Source organism: Nothobranchius furzeri, chromosome 6 (genome assembly GCF_043380555.1).
Source record: "Nothobranchius furzeri strain GRZ-AD chromosome 6, NfurGRZ-RIMD1, whole genome shotgun sequence".
Taxonomy (NCBI): domain Eukaryota; kingdom Metazoa; phylum Chordata; class Actinopteri; order Cyprinodontiformes; family Nothobranchiidae; genus Nothobranchius; species Nothobranchius furzeri.
The window spans coordinates 33,568,763-33,585,915 of record NC_091746.1 but is presented as its reverse complement, the minus strand read 5'-3'; the positions used below and the strand labels follow the sequence as shown (position 1 = coordinate 33,585,915).

Below are 17,153 nucleotides of genomic sequence, written 5' to 3'. Positions count from 1 at the left end.
ACACACACACACACACACACACACACACACACACACACACACACACACACACACACACACACACACACACACACACACACACACACACACACACACACACACACACACACACACACACACACACACACACACACACACACAAGTAATGTGTCTATAGTTATATTGCGATGTCTTAGTAAATATTGTATTTGGTGAAAGATAAACTTTATTGTATTTATCCTAGTGGATCTATAATTAAACGGATAAACTAGTATTAGCACATCAAAAGTCAATGAAAACAAAAAGTTATTATCAGGAGAGAGAGAATGTATTAGTGGTTAGCAGCAGTGTGCTAGTCGATGGCCCCCTCCATGAGGCCACCACAGCTCAGCAGAACGTCATCGCAGCTTCTTCTGGGGAGAAAAACACTCACAGAGAAAATAAAGTTAACAGCTGAAATTGCACAAAATAGTACAGTTAAAGAGCAGACTGTAGAAGAAAGCAGTAGAGTGTGAAAAGTGGTCAGTGTGTCCTCCAGCAGTCTAAGCCTATAGCAGCATAACTACAGAGTTAACTCTGGATAACCTATCCTATTTAGATGTAGGCATGTTGGAGGCAGGGCAAGGGAGAGCCGTCTTTACCGACTGTACACTCCACCTCCCTGTAATCCCCCACTTGTCCAGATTTAGGCTAACATCAGATTTTAACTATAAGCCCTATCAAATAAAAATGTTTTAAGCCTATTCTTAAAAGTAGACAAAGTGTCTGCCTCACGGACTAAAGCTGGGAGCTGGTTCCACAGGAGAGGAGCCTGATAACTAAAAGATCTGCCTCCCATCCTAAGTTTGGATATTCTTGGAACCACCAGTAGACCTGCAGTCTGAGAGCGAAGTGCTCGGTTAGGAACATATGGAACAATCAGATTACTGATGTATGATGGACCTTGATTATTAAGAGCTTTATATGTGAGAAGAAGGATCTTAAAATCTATTCTGAATTTAACAGGTAGCCAATGTAGGGAAGCTAAGACAGGAGAGATAAGATCTCTCTTTTTAATTCTCATCAGAACTCTAGCTGCAGCATTTTGGACAAGCTGAAGACTTTTAACTACATTCTGTGGACTTCCTGAGAGTAATGAATTACAGTAATCCAGTCTTGATGTAATAAATGCATGAACTAGTTTTTCAGCATCACTCCTGGAAAGTATGCTTCTAATCTTAGCAATATTCCGAAGGTGGAAAAAGGAAATCCGACAAACTTGTGAAACCTGGGATTTGAATGACATGTCCTGGTCAAAGATAACACCAAGGTTCCTTGCTTTGTTCTCGGAGATTAATGTAATGCCATTAAGGTCAGGCGATTGGCTAAGCAATTTCCTTTTCTGGATTTCTGGTCCAAAGATGAGAACTTCCGTCTTGTCTTGATTTAAAAGCAAGAAGTTAAGAGTCATCCAATTTTTTATGTCCTCAAGACAAGCCTGTAATCTACCCAACCGATTAGGTTCATCAGGGTTAATGGATAAATATAACTGAGTATCGTCAGCATAACAGTGGAAGTTTATCCCATGCTGTCTAATGATTTTACCAATTGGGAGCATATATATAGTAAAAAGAATTAGTCCAAGCACTGAACCCTGTGGTACTCCGCAAGTAACCCTGGAGTATGAAGAAGATTTGTCATGTACATTTACAAAATGAAATCTGTCAGACAGGTAGGATTTAAACCAGCCTAACGCTGTTCCTTTGATCCCTACACACTTAAAACTGCTGGGTTAAAAATAACCCAACTTGGGTTGTTTTGTAACCCAGGTGCTGGGTCAAAAAGGGACCGACCCAGTGCTGGGTTATTTTAACCAAGCGCGGTTGGGTTATGAGTTTGACCCAGCTTATTGGGTTATGCTTTCTACCCAATCAATGGGTTAAAATGACCCAACTGTATAGTTAGGACTACCCAAAACTGGGTTAAAAATAAAACCCAACATCTGGGTTATTAAATTACTAAAACTTGGGTTAAAATGACCCAATTTTATAGTAAATACAATACAATAAATAAAATACAAATTGAATAATTCAATAAAACAAAATGAACATGTCTCAGTCAAATCTTTATCACAAAAATTATGTTAATTTTCAAAATACAAAGATAACAAATAAAGTTGCATTTTCTACTTTTGCTAAACATGCATTCATATTCAAACTTGTTTTGTAAATGACTACTAATTGCATTTTTTTAATGACAAATATTAAACATTTCGTAACTTGTAATGTCTTAAACATGTTAAACAACTTTAATGGAAGAACTGTAGAGAAGTAAATGTCCATATACACCCAACACTCACCTTAATGCTTTAGTCAGCAGAACATCAACCTTACATCATAGCAACATGCTTCACAGCATTAGATGCATGATGCAAAGATAAATGTCTGAATAAACCCCCAAATCTGTGCATGCGGTTTTGGATAGTTGACATCAACACAAAAAATGTTTAAGAACAGATGGGTATTCAGTTCCATTGATGATAAAAAAATTCTTGGGAACATCGATGGTCTTCTGCAGCCATAAGGACATGTGGTGCTCCACTGTGGTCCCATTCAGGTTCTTCACCAGGCTGGTTCCAGTCTAAGTTGAGGGGGATAGAGGAAAAAAATAACAGATTTAGGCATAAAGGTTGTGATTTCACAAACAGCTGTTGAAACATATTTGGAGTGAGCTGTGAATGATAACTTAAGTAAAAAATAACAGAACTTACAGGTTGGAAGTCAGTGAAGGCCTGCTGAACCTCTGCTTGGTCGGAACGCTCTCCTTCAACTTGTATGGTGCAGTTTGGAGAAGCACTGGCAGCAACAACAAAGCCACATCCACCCATTTGTCTGTAAAATTGAAATGTGTTACATTATTCACATGACTGTGGCATGAAGGCCCTCTGCTGTTAGCGGGGATGCTACCACTGGTATAAAATAGCCAGAAGGCCTAATGTCCCCCAGTGCCTCACTATGTCAGGGAGTGTGGACAGAAGATCACAACATTTTCCAGAACACTTGTGCTGCGGATTCTGTGTTACATTCTATCTAATATATATATATACATATATATATATATATATATATATATGTATATATATATATATGTATATATATATATATATATATATATATATATATATATATATATATATATATATATATATATATATATATATATATATATATATATGTATATATATATATGTATATAATATATATATATATACATATATATATATATGTATATAATATATATATATATACATATATATATATCGATGCTAGGAAGCTAAGTAGTCAGCTACCCAATTTAAACTATGAGTCGATTGTCTTGAACAAACAGGCTAAAAATCAGTTACTTTATCAACTACATGTCCAGTTTTAATGAAATTAATCTTTAAACTCTTTATTAGTAACGTCTTACCTTATTTTAAATCCTTGCTGGTGTGAAGCTCCATTAATGTCCGTGTCATTCTCTGGTTTAAAATGGTGAAGCAGGCTCACAGACAAAGGGGAGGATCTTATTATTTCCCGCCTTTTTAACCCAATACGCTGGGTCAGAATTTTTAACCCAATGATGTGTTAAATTGACCCAACCTCTAAAAATTCAGCCTTAACCCAGCAGTTGGGTTAGAAAAATAACCCAGCATTTTTAAGAGTGTACAACATGTTCAAGTCTTTCTAAAAGAACATTGTGATCAACTGTGTCAAAGGCAGCACTGAGATCTAACAAGACTAGAACAGACACAAGATTCTTATCTGAGGCCATAAGAATATCATTTGTAACTCTCACTAATGCAGTTTCAGTGCTGTGATACTCTCTAAAACCAGACTGAAATTCCTCAAACAGAGCATTAGTGTTTAAATGCTCACATACTTGGATGGCCACTATTTTCTCCAGGACTTTGGATAAAAATGGAAGGTTAGATATTGGTCTGTAATTCATTGGGTCATCTGGATCCAGAGAAGGCTTCTTAAGTGAAGGTTTGATTACAGCAACCTTAAAATCTTGTGGTACATACCCATTCACTAAGGATAGATTGATTATATCTAGAATGGGGGCAGTAACCAAAGGAAATGCATCTTTAAATAATTTGGTTGGGATTGGATCCAAAATGCAAGTTGAAGGTTTAGATGAAGCTAATATTTTTGATAACTCTGAAAGCTCAACTGGATCAAAACGGTTCAAGCACAGATGAGGTTCTACAGTTACCTCTGAAGCTGCCTCACTTACTGAGGAAGAAGAAATCGCATTAGGGAGGATGCTAAAGATTTTGTTTCTAATAGAATTAATTTTACTTGTAAAAAATCCCATGAAGTCATTGCTGCTGAGGGCTAAGGGAATAGATGGCTCAGAGCTATGATTCTGTGTAAGTTTAGCAACTGTACTGAAAAGAAATTTAGGATTATGCTTATTCTCCTCAATTAATGCTGAAAAATAAGCAGTTCTAGTTTGTTGAAGCTTATTTTTATAAAGCAAAAGACTATTTTTCCAGGACAGGTAGGCCTCCTCATGGTGCGTAGAGCGCCATGTTCTCTCCAATTTCCTAGAGTTTTGTTTTAAGGCTCGTAGATGAGAGTTAAACCAGGGAGCCAACTTCCTGTCCCTAATTACCTTCTTTTTTAAAGGGGCAACATCATCTAATGCCACACGTAAAGAGGAATTAACATGATGAACTAAGGCGTCAATTTGTGAGGGGCTAGAACTGAAAATATTGCCCTCTGCTACATGCCTCTGAGATGCTGAGGACAGTAAAGATGGAACAGTTGATTTAAAAAACGCAACAGCGTTGTCAGATAGAGACCGACTATAATGAAATTTACTTTCATGTCTCGAGAACTCAGTTATAAAAAACTCAAAGGTTATCAGAAAGTGGTCCGAGAGGATTGGATTATGTGGAAAGATTGTTATTTCCTCACACTCAATGCCATAAGTCAGAACAAGGTCCAATGTATGATGGCAGGAGTGGGTGGAGCTATGTATTCTTTGAGTAAAACCAATTGAGTCTAAGATATTACTAAAGGCTACATTGAGGCAATCATTTTCGATGTCCACATGAATGTTGAAATCCCCCACTACAATGACCTTATCAGTATTTAGCACCAAATCAGATAAAAAATCAGAGATCTGATCCAAAAACTCAGAGTAAGGGCCTGGTGGACGATATAAAACTACAAACAAGAGTGGTTTTACAGTTTTGCAATCTGGATTAGGAAAACTAAGAATAAGATGTTCAAACGAACTGTAGCTATTAATCTGTAAGGGACTGATTAATAAGTCCGAATGAAAAATGGTTGCCACTCCTCCTCCTCGCCCTGTACTTTGAGCAATGTGATGATTTAAATAATTTGAAGGAGTCGACTCGTTTAAGCTAACATAGTCCTCTTGCTGCAGCCAGGATTCTGTGAGAGAGAGCAAAGAGATCTGATTATCACAAATCAACTCATTAACTAACAAAGTCTTAGAAAAAATGGATCTAATGTTCAACAACCCACATTTAATTTTTCTAGTTTTCTGCTCAGTTGAATTTGTTGTAATATTTATGAGATTTCCATGATTTGCTTTATTAAGCCTGATATTTAATCTGTGTGATTTTGGCCGTGGGCAGGACACTGTCTCTATGGGGTAGTGGGTGGGTAACAGTACAGAAGCTGCAGAGGGGTGGGTTAAACTACGACTCTGCTTCCTGGTCTGGACCCTGGGTTGTCATGGAGGACTAATAAAACTGGCCATATTCCTAGAAAGAAGAGCTGCACCATCCAAAGAGGGATGGATGCCGTCTCTCCGCATCAGACCAGGTTTTCCCCAAAAAGTTTTCCAATTATCAATGTAGCCCACGTTGTTTTCAGGACACCACCTAGACAGCCAGCGGTTGATGGACAGCATGCGGCTAAACATGTCGTCACTGATCCAATCAGGCAGGGGGCCAGAGAAAATTACGGAGTCCGACATTGTTTTGGCAAACTTACACACCGAAGCAACATTAATTTTAGTGACCTCCGATTGGCGTAACCGGGTGTCGTTACTGCCAGCGTGAATAACAATCTTACTGTATTTACGCTTATCCTTAGCCAGCAGTTTCAGATAAGATTTAATGTCGCCCGCTCTGGCCCCAGGTAAACATTTAACTATGGTTGCTGGAGTCTCTAATGCCACGTTTCTGACTATGGAGCTGCCAATGATCAGAGTCGGCTTGTCAGTGGGTGCGTCACTGAGCGGGGAAAATCTATTAGAAACGTGGGCGGGTTGGTGGTGGCCCACGGGCTGGGTTCTATGCTTCCTGCGTACCGTCACCCAGCCGGCCTGAGGTCCCGGCTGCTCGGGTTCCACTGGAGGGTCGCTACGGGGTTGTTCTGAGCTAGTTAGCCCCGCGCTAGCTAAGTAACTACGGCTGTTTACAGGTTTTTCAACAGCGCGGAGCCGGGACTCCAATTCCGACACCCTCGCCTCCAAAGCTACAAAAATGCTACATTTATTACACGTACCATTATCACTAAAGGAGGCAGAGGAGTAACTAATCATCTGACACAGAGAGCAAGAGATAGGAGACGGAGAAGCAGAGACAGAAGTAGCCATAGCCGTGCTGAGGCCAAGCTAACTGGACGAGAGCAAACTGTTCAGTACCAAATAAACTGCGTGCAGACTCAAATGGTTCCCTAAAAGCTAGGTGGAACAACAGAAAATGTGCGTTTTAGTGTGCTTTTGTGCTACAATAACTCAAAGATATCCAAGTACAGAGAAATTAAATCAGCTTTAGCGAGCCCCAAACACCAAACAGCTACACGGAGTGCAACACTGAAAACAGGAAACAGGAAACGCCTTACCGCCAGGTGCAGCCAATCAGCAATCACCCGAGATGTCTTTGGCCACTCATCAGAATGTTCGAGAAACTTTGAACCCGACTGTCACTCAGGGTTCTCGGTTAGGGTGTTTGGACTGGCCCCTTTGGTGATGTCTGCAATGTTTACTGGCACTAGAATCCACCACCAATCTTGGAAAACCGTGCTATTTTGGATCTTGCCAACACGGTGTAAGAATTTAATATACATTTATTTAACGAACCATAAGACATGAGATTCCTTAATAAATATGAAATCAATCTTATGGATCTTTGGGTACTTTTAACCAGAAGATTGGAACTATTTATTGCAGGGATTATGTAACAACCTCATATTAACTCAGAGACAAAAGAGAGTCAAGTTTTAAAAGTTTAAAGATTTATTACTAAACAAATTAAAACTAGACTAACTTTAAACACTAAATGTATGGTGTTACTAAGGTGAAGTGAGACGGAGAATGGTGTAGTGTGGAATGTTGTTCAGATTCAGAACCACCAAATCCAGAGAAACGATTAGTTCCGATGGGAGTGAAGGTGATGTCTTCACGCTAAGCTTTGATTTGGAGATTCATAAACACATAAGACGCCATTCTGTTGGTCTACATACCCTTGGCGGAAGTCCCCATCTAGATAAGGAGGTGTAGAGGTCCGGCTTGGACCTTTCTGGAGCCGTAGCCTGTAGAACAGCTGCGGCCGCCGACCAGTCCAGTTTTTGAGATACTTCTGGGCCACGACAGTTTATTGGCATCTAGCAAGACCCAAAACGGGGTCGTGATGGTTCAGCTTTTATTCTGAAAGGAACCGTTGCAGCAGTTGGAGCAGCAACAGATTTTATCCAGCTTGTCGTTGGATCTTTCTGCTGAAGAGTAAAGTTACGGATTGGCCACTCCTACAACTTCTCTAGAACGCTTTGAACTGGCGTTAAAGATGACGTGGGCGTAGTTTATACTTCGGATGTTTTGGTTTATGGTCGAATGAAAAGATGACAGATTTACCAAGCACCACCAAAACCATGCCTCCGTCAGATCTGGCAGATTCTGACTGGATCAGAAAAGGAAATGTGTCATGTGACTTAACATTACGTGTGATCAGTCTCTAGTGGAAACATCTAAAGTTATATTACTTATTATATTCTGTAGGATTATAATATCAAGTAATTAATATTTTCATTTCACAAATTGGTTCACATTTTATTATTGACTAACACTTTGTTTAATTAGCTTATTAAAAATAGAATTCTTTGATTTATTAAAAAGAAAGAGTCCTTTGTCTTCATTCTTCTCTTGGGCTGGAAAGGAAAACATTTTTGAAGCAAATGCATGACCTTGAGCAATATCTCATGCAGATTAGTTCTGTGTCAGAGGCATCTGAGGAGAGAGGGTAAATAACCTTCGGTGGAATAGCCCCTTCATCATGTTACAACGGTTTGCGAAGAAGGTCTGGAAGCCATAAACCTCGAGCTGTATTGCGTCCAGAACGGTCTGGCTGTCAACGAGATGGTACCTTGTTTTGACCTGGATTGGGCAGTGTTTCTAGAAGTAAGCCTTCAGCCAGGCTGTGAAGACGGTGTCTGTACAAGATCTGCTCGGGTGCAAGATCGGCTTGGGGTCCGTCGACTGCCGATGACGTCAAAGTAGTTGATTGGCTGAACATGAACCTTACGGAATTACGTAATCACGTTACATTGTTATCACGTTACGTTGGTCTAGGCAATGAACTGTGAATTGGAATGTTTATTATGTTAAGTGCCTTGAGACGACTCTTGTCGTGATTTGGCGCTATATAAATAAACTTGAATTGAACATGAAAATTTTCTGTTGGAAAGATGGACAACTTTTACAAAGAAATCCATCATTAGCTCTTTGAAAACATACATGCAGCTCTATACTAAAAGTGTATTAGGCCTGAACGATTAACTGCATGTGCAATTAAATTGCAATGTGACAGAAGGAGATTTTCTAATCACAAAGGCTGCAATTTGGCAGCAAGTGGATAGCGCAATGCTAATATACGTGGAAAAACCCATAGGAATGCTAATGCTAATATCACCGATTACATTCTTACAAATTATGAATTAGAAACGTGCTAAATGATTACATTTGGAGTCTAATAGAAAGTAAAACTTTCATCAGTCAAATAAGTACAGACAGGCATTTTAGTAAAGCCAGAAAACTCCAGAGTTTTGGCTATAGCAGCTAGTATGAGCATAACTGAACTACGCATGGACAAGCCGTCAAAAACTAAATACAAAATACTTCAATAAACGGGACACACTTCTTTCCTGCAAATACAATTTCATAGGTGTTGCTAATACCTATGATCCTTCAAGGGATGTGCTCAAAGAGGAGTTCAACATTATGAATACAATATAGTGTTTTAGTTTACAAATACCATTATAAACACAAACTTAAGTCTTAAGAAACACTATTTTAACAACGAAACTGCTAAATTCTTTCCAACAGTATAGATGTGTATATTTTGTCCGAGTGGGTTTGCCGTACTTTGACATCATCGGCAGTCGAAGGACCCCGAGCCGATATTGCACCCGAGCAGATCCTGTACCGACAACGACACCACACCAGAAATGGACAGGGGTGCAGCCACACCTCTGTGGTCAGCGCAACAAGATCAGAGTAGAATAGACCTTATTGATCCCACAGTAGGCAAATTCGCTTGTTGCAGCAGCACCAACACTTAAAAAAATTATTTGAAGAAAAATAATAACGAGGTACACGTATATACACATAGGCAGTAGTCTAGTGTTGTAACATTCAATAGATAAAAACCACAAATGAAAAAAGTAAAAACGTAGGTTCCAGCACTGTGCAGCATACTGCAATAGACTCACATACTATGTAAATCTGGTATTGATCTTTAATGACTTTTCTTTATCTTTTTTATAAATTTTTGCTTTGCTTGTATTACATTTTTTTATTCTTGTCTCTTACGTGCACTGTTTTCTGTCTTTTTCTCCTTTTTTTCCATGACCGTATTGGAACCGACACCATTGCTATTTTTTTTTATTCTGCTGTATACGGTAATGCCACCCAAGCCTAGTCCCTACACCCCAGCAGGTCCCCGAGGTCCAGTGACCAAAGCCTACTGGTTGTGCAGGGACTGATCAAGAGCCTGAGATCAGTGGACTCTGTGGTCTCCTTTAAAAAGCAGTTAAAAACTCACTTGTTCAGGCTGGCTTTTACGTGAACTTCATCACCACCCTCCTCTTATTCTGCTCTTCCAACTCTGCCTTTCCCGTGATCCAGTGATTTTTCTTTCCTAGAGCTGAGGAAAATAATCAAATAATCGATGCATCGGGATGCGGACATAAACGATTCTGCATCGTAGAGGAGTACGCCATAATCGATTATAGTGGAACCTAGTTTTGTTTTTTTAACGGCGGCACCAGCGCTGCATCCAAATCTGTCAGAGTGAGCGTCCTCCACATTTACCTCCGCCTTAATGTGGTACTGCAGGGCTGAGTGCTGGAGTTGTCACCTGAGACCAAACCGGAACCGAATCAGCCCGACCGGTTCTGTTGGATTTGGGCCGTGAATTAAGTTAATTGAGGGGGTTGTCGTGCGGCGCGCTCCACTCGCTCGATCAGCGAGAGAGAGAGACTGCCTGCTCACACAAGAGAGACGATCGGAGGACGCTCCTCCAAACCGATGCTCCAAACACGCGTTATTTTCATAATTTAATTATTATTTCTCCTGGAAGCGCTCAGTCAGACTGCTTGTTGTAATTTAGGGAGATCCGGTCGTGGGGAGGGGGCGGGGTCAATGACGGCGGCTGCAGCGTGATCTTCTGAAATAAGGAGAGAGAAATAGAAGATAGAAGTTCTTGTTCCACTTTATTCTTTTGTTCCATGATGATAAACTGATGTTAAATTCAGCTTAAAGAGAAGCTGGGAGGAAGCTTTGGTTCATTTTAAGTTACAGGAGATCTGTCTCCTATCTGTTCCTCCAGAGACAGCATGGACATGAGGGTCACATGGTGAGGGTCCCACAGGACAGATTGGTGGAAAGGTTAGTAGTTAGCTGGTTAGTGAAAGAGATCCATCAGCTGGGTAATTTAATCCTAATCCAGCCCACAGCCTTCTGCTGGTGTTATTATCAGAAAGAATAAAACACACATCTTAAATATTATTGGAGTGTAGAATTTGTTTTCTGTTTTTATTTTCTGCATCAAACAGAACTTGATTCATTCTCCAACATTTCAGAAACGAACCACTGGGTTCAAATAAAATAAACTAAGTCAAACATTTCATTTGGTGTTATTTCTGACACCCTTCAACTGTGGCATAAATATCTGACTCTAAATCTGCTCAGAGACACTAAACACTCATATATGAACCCATTATGTATTTTATTATTACATTATGTGTCCTATAGGTTTTCAGTATTTTTTTTTTTGATTTTGTGAGTTTTTACAAAGCGTGTTTTTCTCAGCCTGAGGCGTGGTGTTGAACGAGGAAACAGATGTTTTACTTTGTTAAATCTTCTTAAATGTTTAAATGTTTTGTCCTAACCTGTTGTGAATGGAGAGCTTTTGAGGGATGGCAGGTTGTGTCAATTACGTTTTTGATTAAAAAAAAAAAAGCAATTATCTGACATCTTCTATTTATCGATGAAAACAAATCAATATGAAATAATCGTGATGCATCATGATGCATCGAGATATCGAATCGAATTGAATCGTTGACCCAATAATCGTAATCGAATCGGGAGACAAGTGAAGATTCACACCTCTACTCTTTTCCTATTCGTTTTCACTTTCCCTCTCCTTGCATTTTGTAATCCCAATTCTATATATTTGTTTATATTATTTGCTTGTTTTTCTTCTAAATGTAACCATATTTTTTATATAATTTTTTTAAGTTTTATTTATTTATTTATTTTTCGTTTTGTTCTTGTGAAGTGCCTCGTGATTTTTATTCGGAGAGGCGCTATAAAAATACATTTCTTTCATTCTTTCTTTCACTGTTTCATTTTCTCTCTCGCTCTCTCTTGTGCACAATGTTGAGTGCGTCAACGACGCTCTCGCAGCTCCTCCTCACCGATGGAGATCTTTTCTTGATTGTTATGTTCCCTGTCCTTATCATTAACATACTAACTCATGGGCAAAAATAACAAATAAATAATTTAACAGATTACCTCTTGTAAAAACAATCGTAATGGCTCAGCCCATTGTCGATGGTCGAATAATTCGTGCTATCGCCTAACCCTATCCTTGTCCACACAACGTCATTTTGGTCAACTAACAAGAAACAGGCTTTTTTTTATTCAGTTAAGAAAAATCTCCAAACTTTGACCCTTTTTGTCTAAATCTGAATTTGAGATTATATTTCACTCTTTCATCTAATCTTTTAGACTATTTCAACAACCATTTATCTGTTTCAATTAAGAGGAATTCAGTACAATCAGTACAGAATGCTTCTTCCAGACTTACACCTCTTTTAGTTTCTTTGAACTGGTTTCTGCTACATTTTAGCCCAGACTTTTTCTTCTTGTATCATGTTCATTTCTTGGCTGACCTCCATCTAATCTCAGGAACCAGATTTGGACCTGCTCAGAGTGTCAGAACCAGCTGATAAGTCTTGTTTTTGTGTTTAGGCTGCAGTGTGGCAGGCACTGAACCACTATGCTTACCTGGATGCTGTTTTCCTTGCTGAGAGACTCTATGCTGAAGGTACGCATGTCTCACCTCATGCCGTCACAGAAGGATTTCTACCCGTCTGTCTGTATGTTAACCTGTCTTCCTGTGTGTCTACCCGTCAGTGAGGTCAGAGGAGGCTCTCTACCTGCTGGCTACATGCTACTATCGTTCTGGGAAGCCTTATAAAGCGTACCGACTACTGAAGGCTCACAGTTGCTCCACACCACAGGTCCGATTCCTGCTGGCAAAGTGCTGCGTCGAACTCAGCAAGTAAGTGCACCAATACACACAGATTCGCACAAACCCAAGGGTTCAAACAGAAGACACATTTACAGTGATTGGCAGAAATAGAAAATGCCTTACTGTGAGAAATGTGAAAGGGGAAACTGTAAAAGTTTTGTCTGTAGGGTAACTAAAACCTCAGGGTTGAGGGTGTCGGGAAGTGATGGGTAATTATTTAAAATAAAAAAAACACTTATTCTGTCAGAACCGGTGTTGCACGACCCGCATGAATGCAGTTCATCCGGAAGTCTCCTGTGTAGACCTCCAGATGATGGCTCTTCCCTGCTTTTACGACCCGAGCCTGAACGGAGTTCTGACAGGTCGGATCGGACTTGGGTCGATTAATTTAATTTGAGTGTGAATAGTCGCGCTAGGACAGCAGAGAGAGGGGGGGGGGGGGGGGGGGGGGACGAGGATGCACCTCAAATAAAACACAATGGAAGCATTATGGATTACCGTGGCTGCGGTGTAGTCGCGGTGACCCTTACCAGCCACCGTACCATCTGCAGAAGTTGCCGGCGGCACATGCGCGCTTTGTTGTTTACAGCCCAAACTTTCTTGAAGCTAAAGCTGAAATAATGGTCAAAGGAGGAGACGGCAGCGCTCAGGACATTTATTATCCCTCAGAGAAGACAAAGTGGGAAGTATGGGCATTTTTTTGGATATTTGAAGAATGCCGAGGGACAGTTGATAGAAGACGGCTATCCTGTTTGCAGCATGTGTAGGAAAAAGTGTCTGTGAAAGACAGCAACGCTTCAAATCTCATGACACATCTGCGTGACCATCACCCACAACTCTACAGTCAACGCAAGGCAAGCTAACATTAGCGTTTTAGCTAAAATGCGTGATCTGAGGATTTGGGTTGAGGGAGAATGCAACGAAAAAAATGTAAAGAAATAAACAACATGATTACAAAATAACAAATTTTAGGCAAAATTTAGACACAAACTGAGGACAATATTTTGCTGTTATACAGGGTTTATTTAGTTGTCTGAAAATGTAACCCGTTTAAAAAAATACCACGATAATACCAAAAACCGTAATAATTTTGGTCACAATAACCGTGAGGTTAAATTTTAACACCGTGACAACCCTAGTCTCCACTTCATTTTTTTTTTCAGTAAGTAAAATTATATTTATATATTTTAGGTCACTGCCGAGCTGAGCTTAGATTTTAACATGTACTGTTAACCATGAAATTTAAATGTAATAGGGTAAAACCCAGTGCATTTAACATGATGCTGCACTTTTGAAAATGGGTTGAAATATAACATGTTGGTGGAGCTGGGTTCCGACTATCGGCTTGTGGAGCTCTCGGGAGACCTCTGTTTTCCACCCGGTTCTCCCCTCCCCACAGCTCGGTGCATCTCTGATCGCCGCGGCTCCTGTCTGCGCGCGGGCTGCCGACTTGTGGAGCTCTCGGATGGAAACTGATGTTTCCCACCCGGTTCTCCCCAGCGGCAGCTCTGCGGGTCTCAGATCGCAGCGGCGCTTGTCTGCTGTGCAGCTGCCGGCTTGTGGAGCTCTCGGGAGACCTCTGTGTTCCACCTGGTTTTACCCAGCGGTCAGCCCGGCGTATCTCTGACTCAGAAGCTCTGGTGTTGTGCACAGTTAACTCCGGTTGTAGCTAGGTTGCTACCTCCGTTAGCTTAGCTCCCACCTCCGCGTTAGCTTTGGGTTAGCTTCAGGTTAGCTTGTAGCTAGTTTGACCGGGTATCGTCAGTTGATCCCAGCCTTACAGCCCCACCCTCAGCTCCTCCTCTCTTCCCTTTTGTGGAATTGTCTGGGCTTGACGGAACCTGTGACACGGTCAAAATGGCGGTGGTGGCCACCTCCCATTTCCCCTCAAAAACGTGTTATTGGAGCCTTAACTCACCTTGCCTGTTGTTGGTGGTGTTGGTAGGAGGAACCAGTGGGATCAGTGCTCAGCAACCTTGCCTCTGTCAGTGAGCCCCAGGGCAGCTGTAGCAACATTGTAGCTAATCACCACCAGCATGTGTGTGAGGGGGAGGTGGGCGTAACTGGTTGTGTTGTAAATAGCAATGCACTGAAATGAAAAGGGCCCTGAACATTGTGAAGGACCTCACACATCCCCTGAACTGCTTCTTTCAGCTTCTACCAACCCAGAAGCGTTATCGCAACATAAGATGCTCCACCGCGAGGCTGCTGAACAGCTTTCTGCCTCAGGCTGTTCGGCTGCTAAATACAACTGGACTGTAATTGGACTGTGGACAGGAAATACTAGCACTTTAAAAATCCCGCAAAGATCAGTGTTAATTGCTTGTGGGTTTTTTTTTTACTGGGAGCTTTTAACTTATTATAGTTTTCAAACGCAATTTTAGTCATTGTTTTTACATTTAGCAGAGTTGAGTATGAATTGTGCACGTGGTTCAAATGGATCTCAATAGAGGAACACATTTTCGTTGTTTGTTGTCTGATATGAACAGAATTACAATAAACCTGATTTGATTTGATTAGAAAATTCTTGGCCGAAACTGAAAACCAAGGAGGAGGAAACCAAGGCCAAAAACTGAAACACAGAAATAAATTATTACGTCAATAATTAGAATCATAGCATTTATGCACAATATAAATTAAAACATGTGTACATTAGATAAGACATTCTAAATGTACAGGCTTATAACTGAAAGGCCTGCTGAGAAAGACAATAAAATAAACCCTTTATGGCTGTAGAACCCTAGAAGATGCTTTTTCAAAAACCCGCCATTTACTATTTAAACGTTTTAAAACCTTTTTAATCAGCATACTGAGATAATGTATACAAGAAATTCTATATAATATAATGCATTTTCTGTAATAAATAATTGTCTGATAACAGTATTGTATAGATGAGCAACATATTGCACTGTAATAAAGGATCACATTAGGGATAATTCCAAGCATTGTATTGGAGGCTAGTGTGCATAAATAACAGATGGCAATATTTTACATAGCACTGTAGATTTAATATATACTTGTACTTGTTGGAAATAATAAATAATAAAAATTTATATTAATATAATCAATGAAGGTGTCATGACACTAATGCATTTCCAGGCTGAAATAAAAGTTCTGAACTAATGATCATGGGTGCCCTGCTGGGTCAGTTATTGTTTTGGCCATTTATCAGAAGACACTGTGTCAATTGATCAAGACCTCTACATTCTAACATCAGTGATGGTAAACCCATATTGGTCAATCTCTAGTTACCATGGAAACAGATTCAGGCTGAAGTGAGCCAGCTTCGTTATCCTGGATGTCATAATGTTACCTAGCTTGGCAAGCAATCCTATATAAATTAATGTTTAATCTGGCCATGACGTATAGATGGAGCTCAGTCATGTTGCGGATTCTTATTTCAAACAATCCATCACCATCTTTGTTATTTCGCTCCATCGCATCATCCCGCCCACCAGTGTGATAGAGAGCTTTGATTGGCAAGACACAAGACTGTTCGAGCCTGCTGAGACTAATGGAGCGTGGCTAGGCCAGCCTGCAAAGCAAAATCATTTTGTTTTGGCTACTGCCTGTCTAGGTGTCTGGGCTAAATGTTTTATGTATTTATTTTTTGATACATTATTAATCCTCTTTGTTAGACTTGGACTGCTGATCACAGAGTCTGTTATTATGTCTTACCTGTCTGCCTCATAGACTAGCTGAGGGGGAGCAGGTCCTGATTGGTGGAGTTCTGAATAAACAGAAGAGTCAGGATGATATCATCACAGAGTTTGGCGACTCTGCCTCCTTCACGCTGTCCTTACTGGGCCACATTTACTGGTGAGTAACTGGTTTACCCCGTGGGGTTCTGGTCTCTGTAGTCTCACCTCTTGACTCCTCATCTTTGTCTGAACAGCAAGACCGACCGTGCTGCTAAAGGTGCTGAGTGTTTTCAGAGGAGTTTAACCCTCAATCCGTTTCTTTGGTCTCCATTTCAGAACCTATGTCACCTAGGTAATGTACACACACACACACACACTCACACAAGCCATTTTTAGAAGACACGCCATGCCGGCAAATCAGTGTAATGTTGCTGCCACAGTGTGTCTTATGACTGTGCCATGGCAGCGTGACACTGAGAATTTTGCGTCATTCATACCACCATGTACTGTAGTAATATTGCTGCAGCGCCAGACTTGTGAATGCATATTTCACCATGGTGCAACGGGGGAGGTGTCATTAATCACGTGGGGAGTTACTTCCGAGCTTCAGCAGGAAACTATATTAAAAATTGAAGTAAAAATGGTTTATACTGTTTATAGTGAGGACAGTGTGCTGCTGACCTCTACTCAGGACGTTGTGGATTGGTGGGCAGAATACTTCAAAGGCCTCCTCAATCCACCCGGCAGTTCTTCCAGTGAGGAACCAGAGTCCGTGG

General features: G+C 40.5%; 1 protein-coding gene across 4 annotated transcripts in view; it reads left to right on the top strand.

Annotated features, from left to right (window-relative positions):
* The window catches only part of cdc27 (cell division cycle 27), a 51,392-nt gene that overhangs the window by 11,046 nt on the left and 23,193 nt on the right, over positions 1-17,153 (top strand). For all 4 annotated transcript variants that reach the window (XM_054747193.2, XM_054747191.2, XM_054747194.2 and 1 more), the window contains 4 exons: positions 12,454-12,529; positions 12,619-12,766; positions 16,430-16,555; positions 16,632-16,729. In XM_054747193.2, the coding sequence (XP_054603168.1) occupies positions 12,454-12,529; positions 12,619-12,766; positions 16,430-16,555; positions 16,632-16,729 (448 nt within the window). The remainder of the gene's footprint in view (positions 1-12,453; positions 12,530-12,618; positions 12,767-16,429; positions 16,556-16,631; positions 16,730-17,153) is intronic.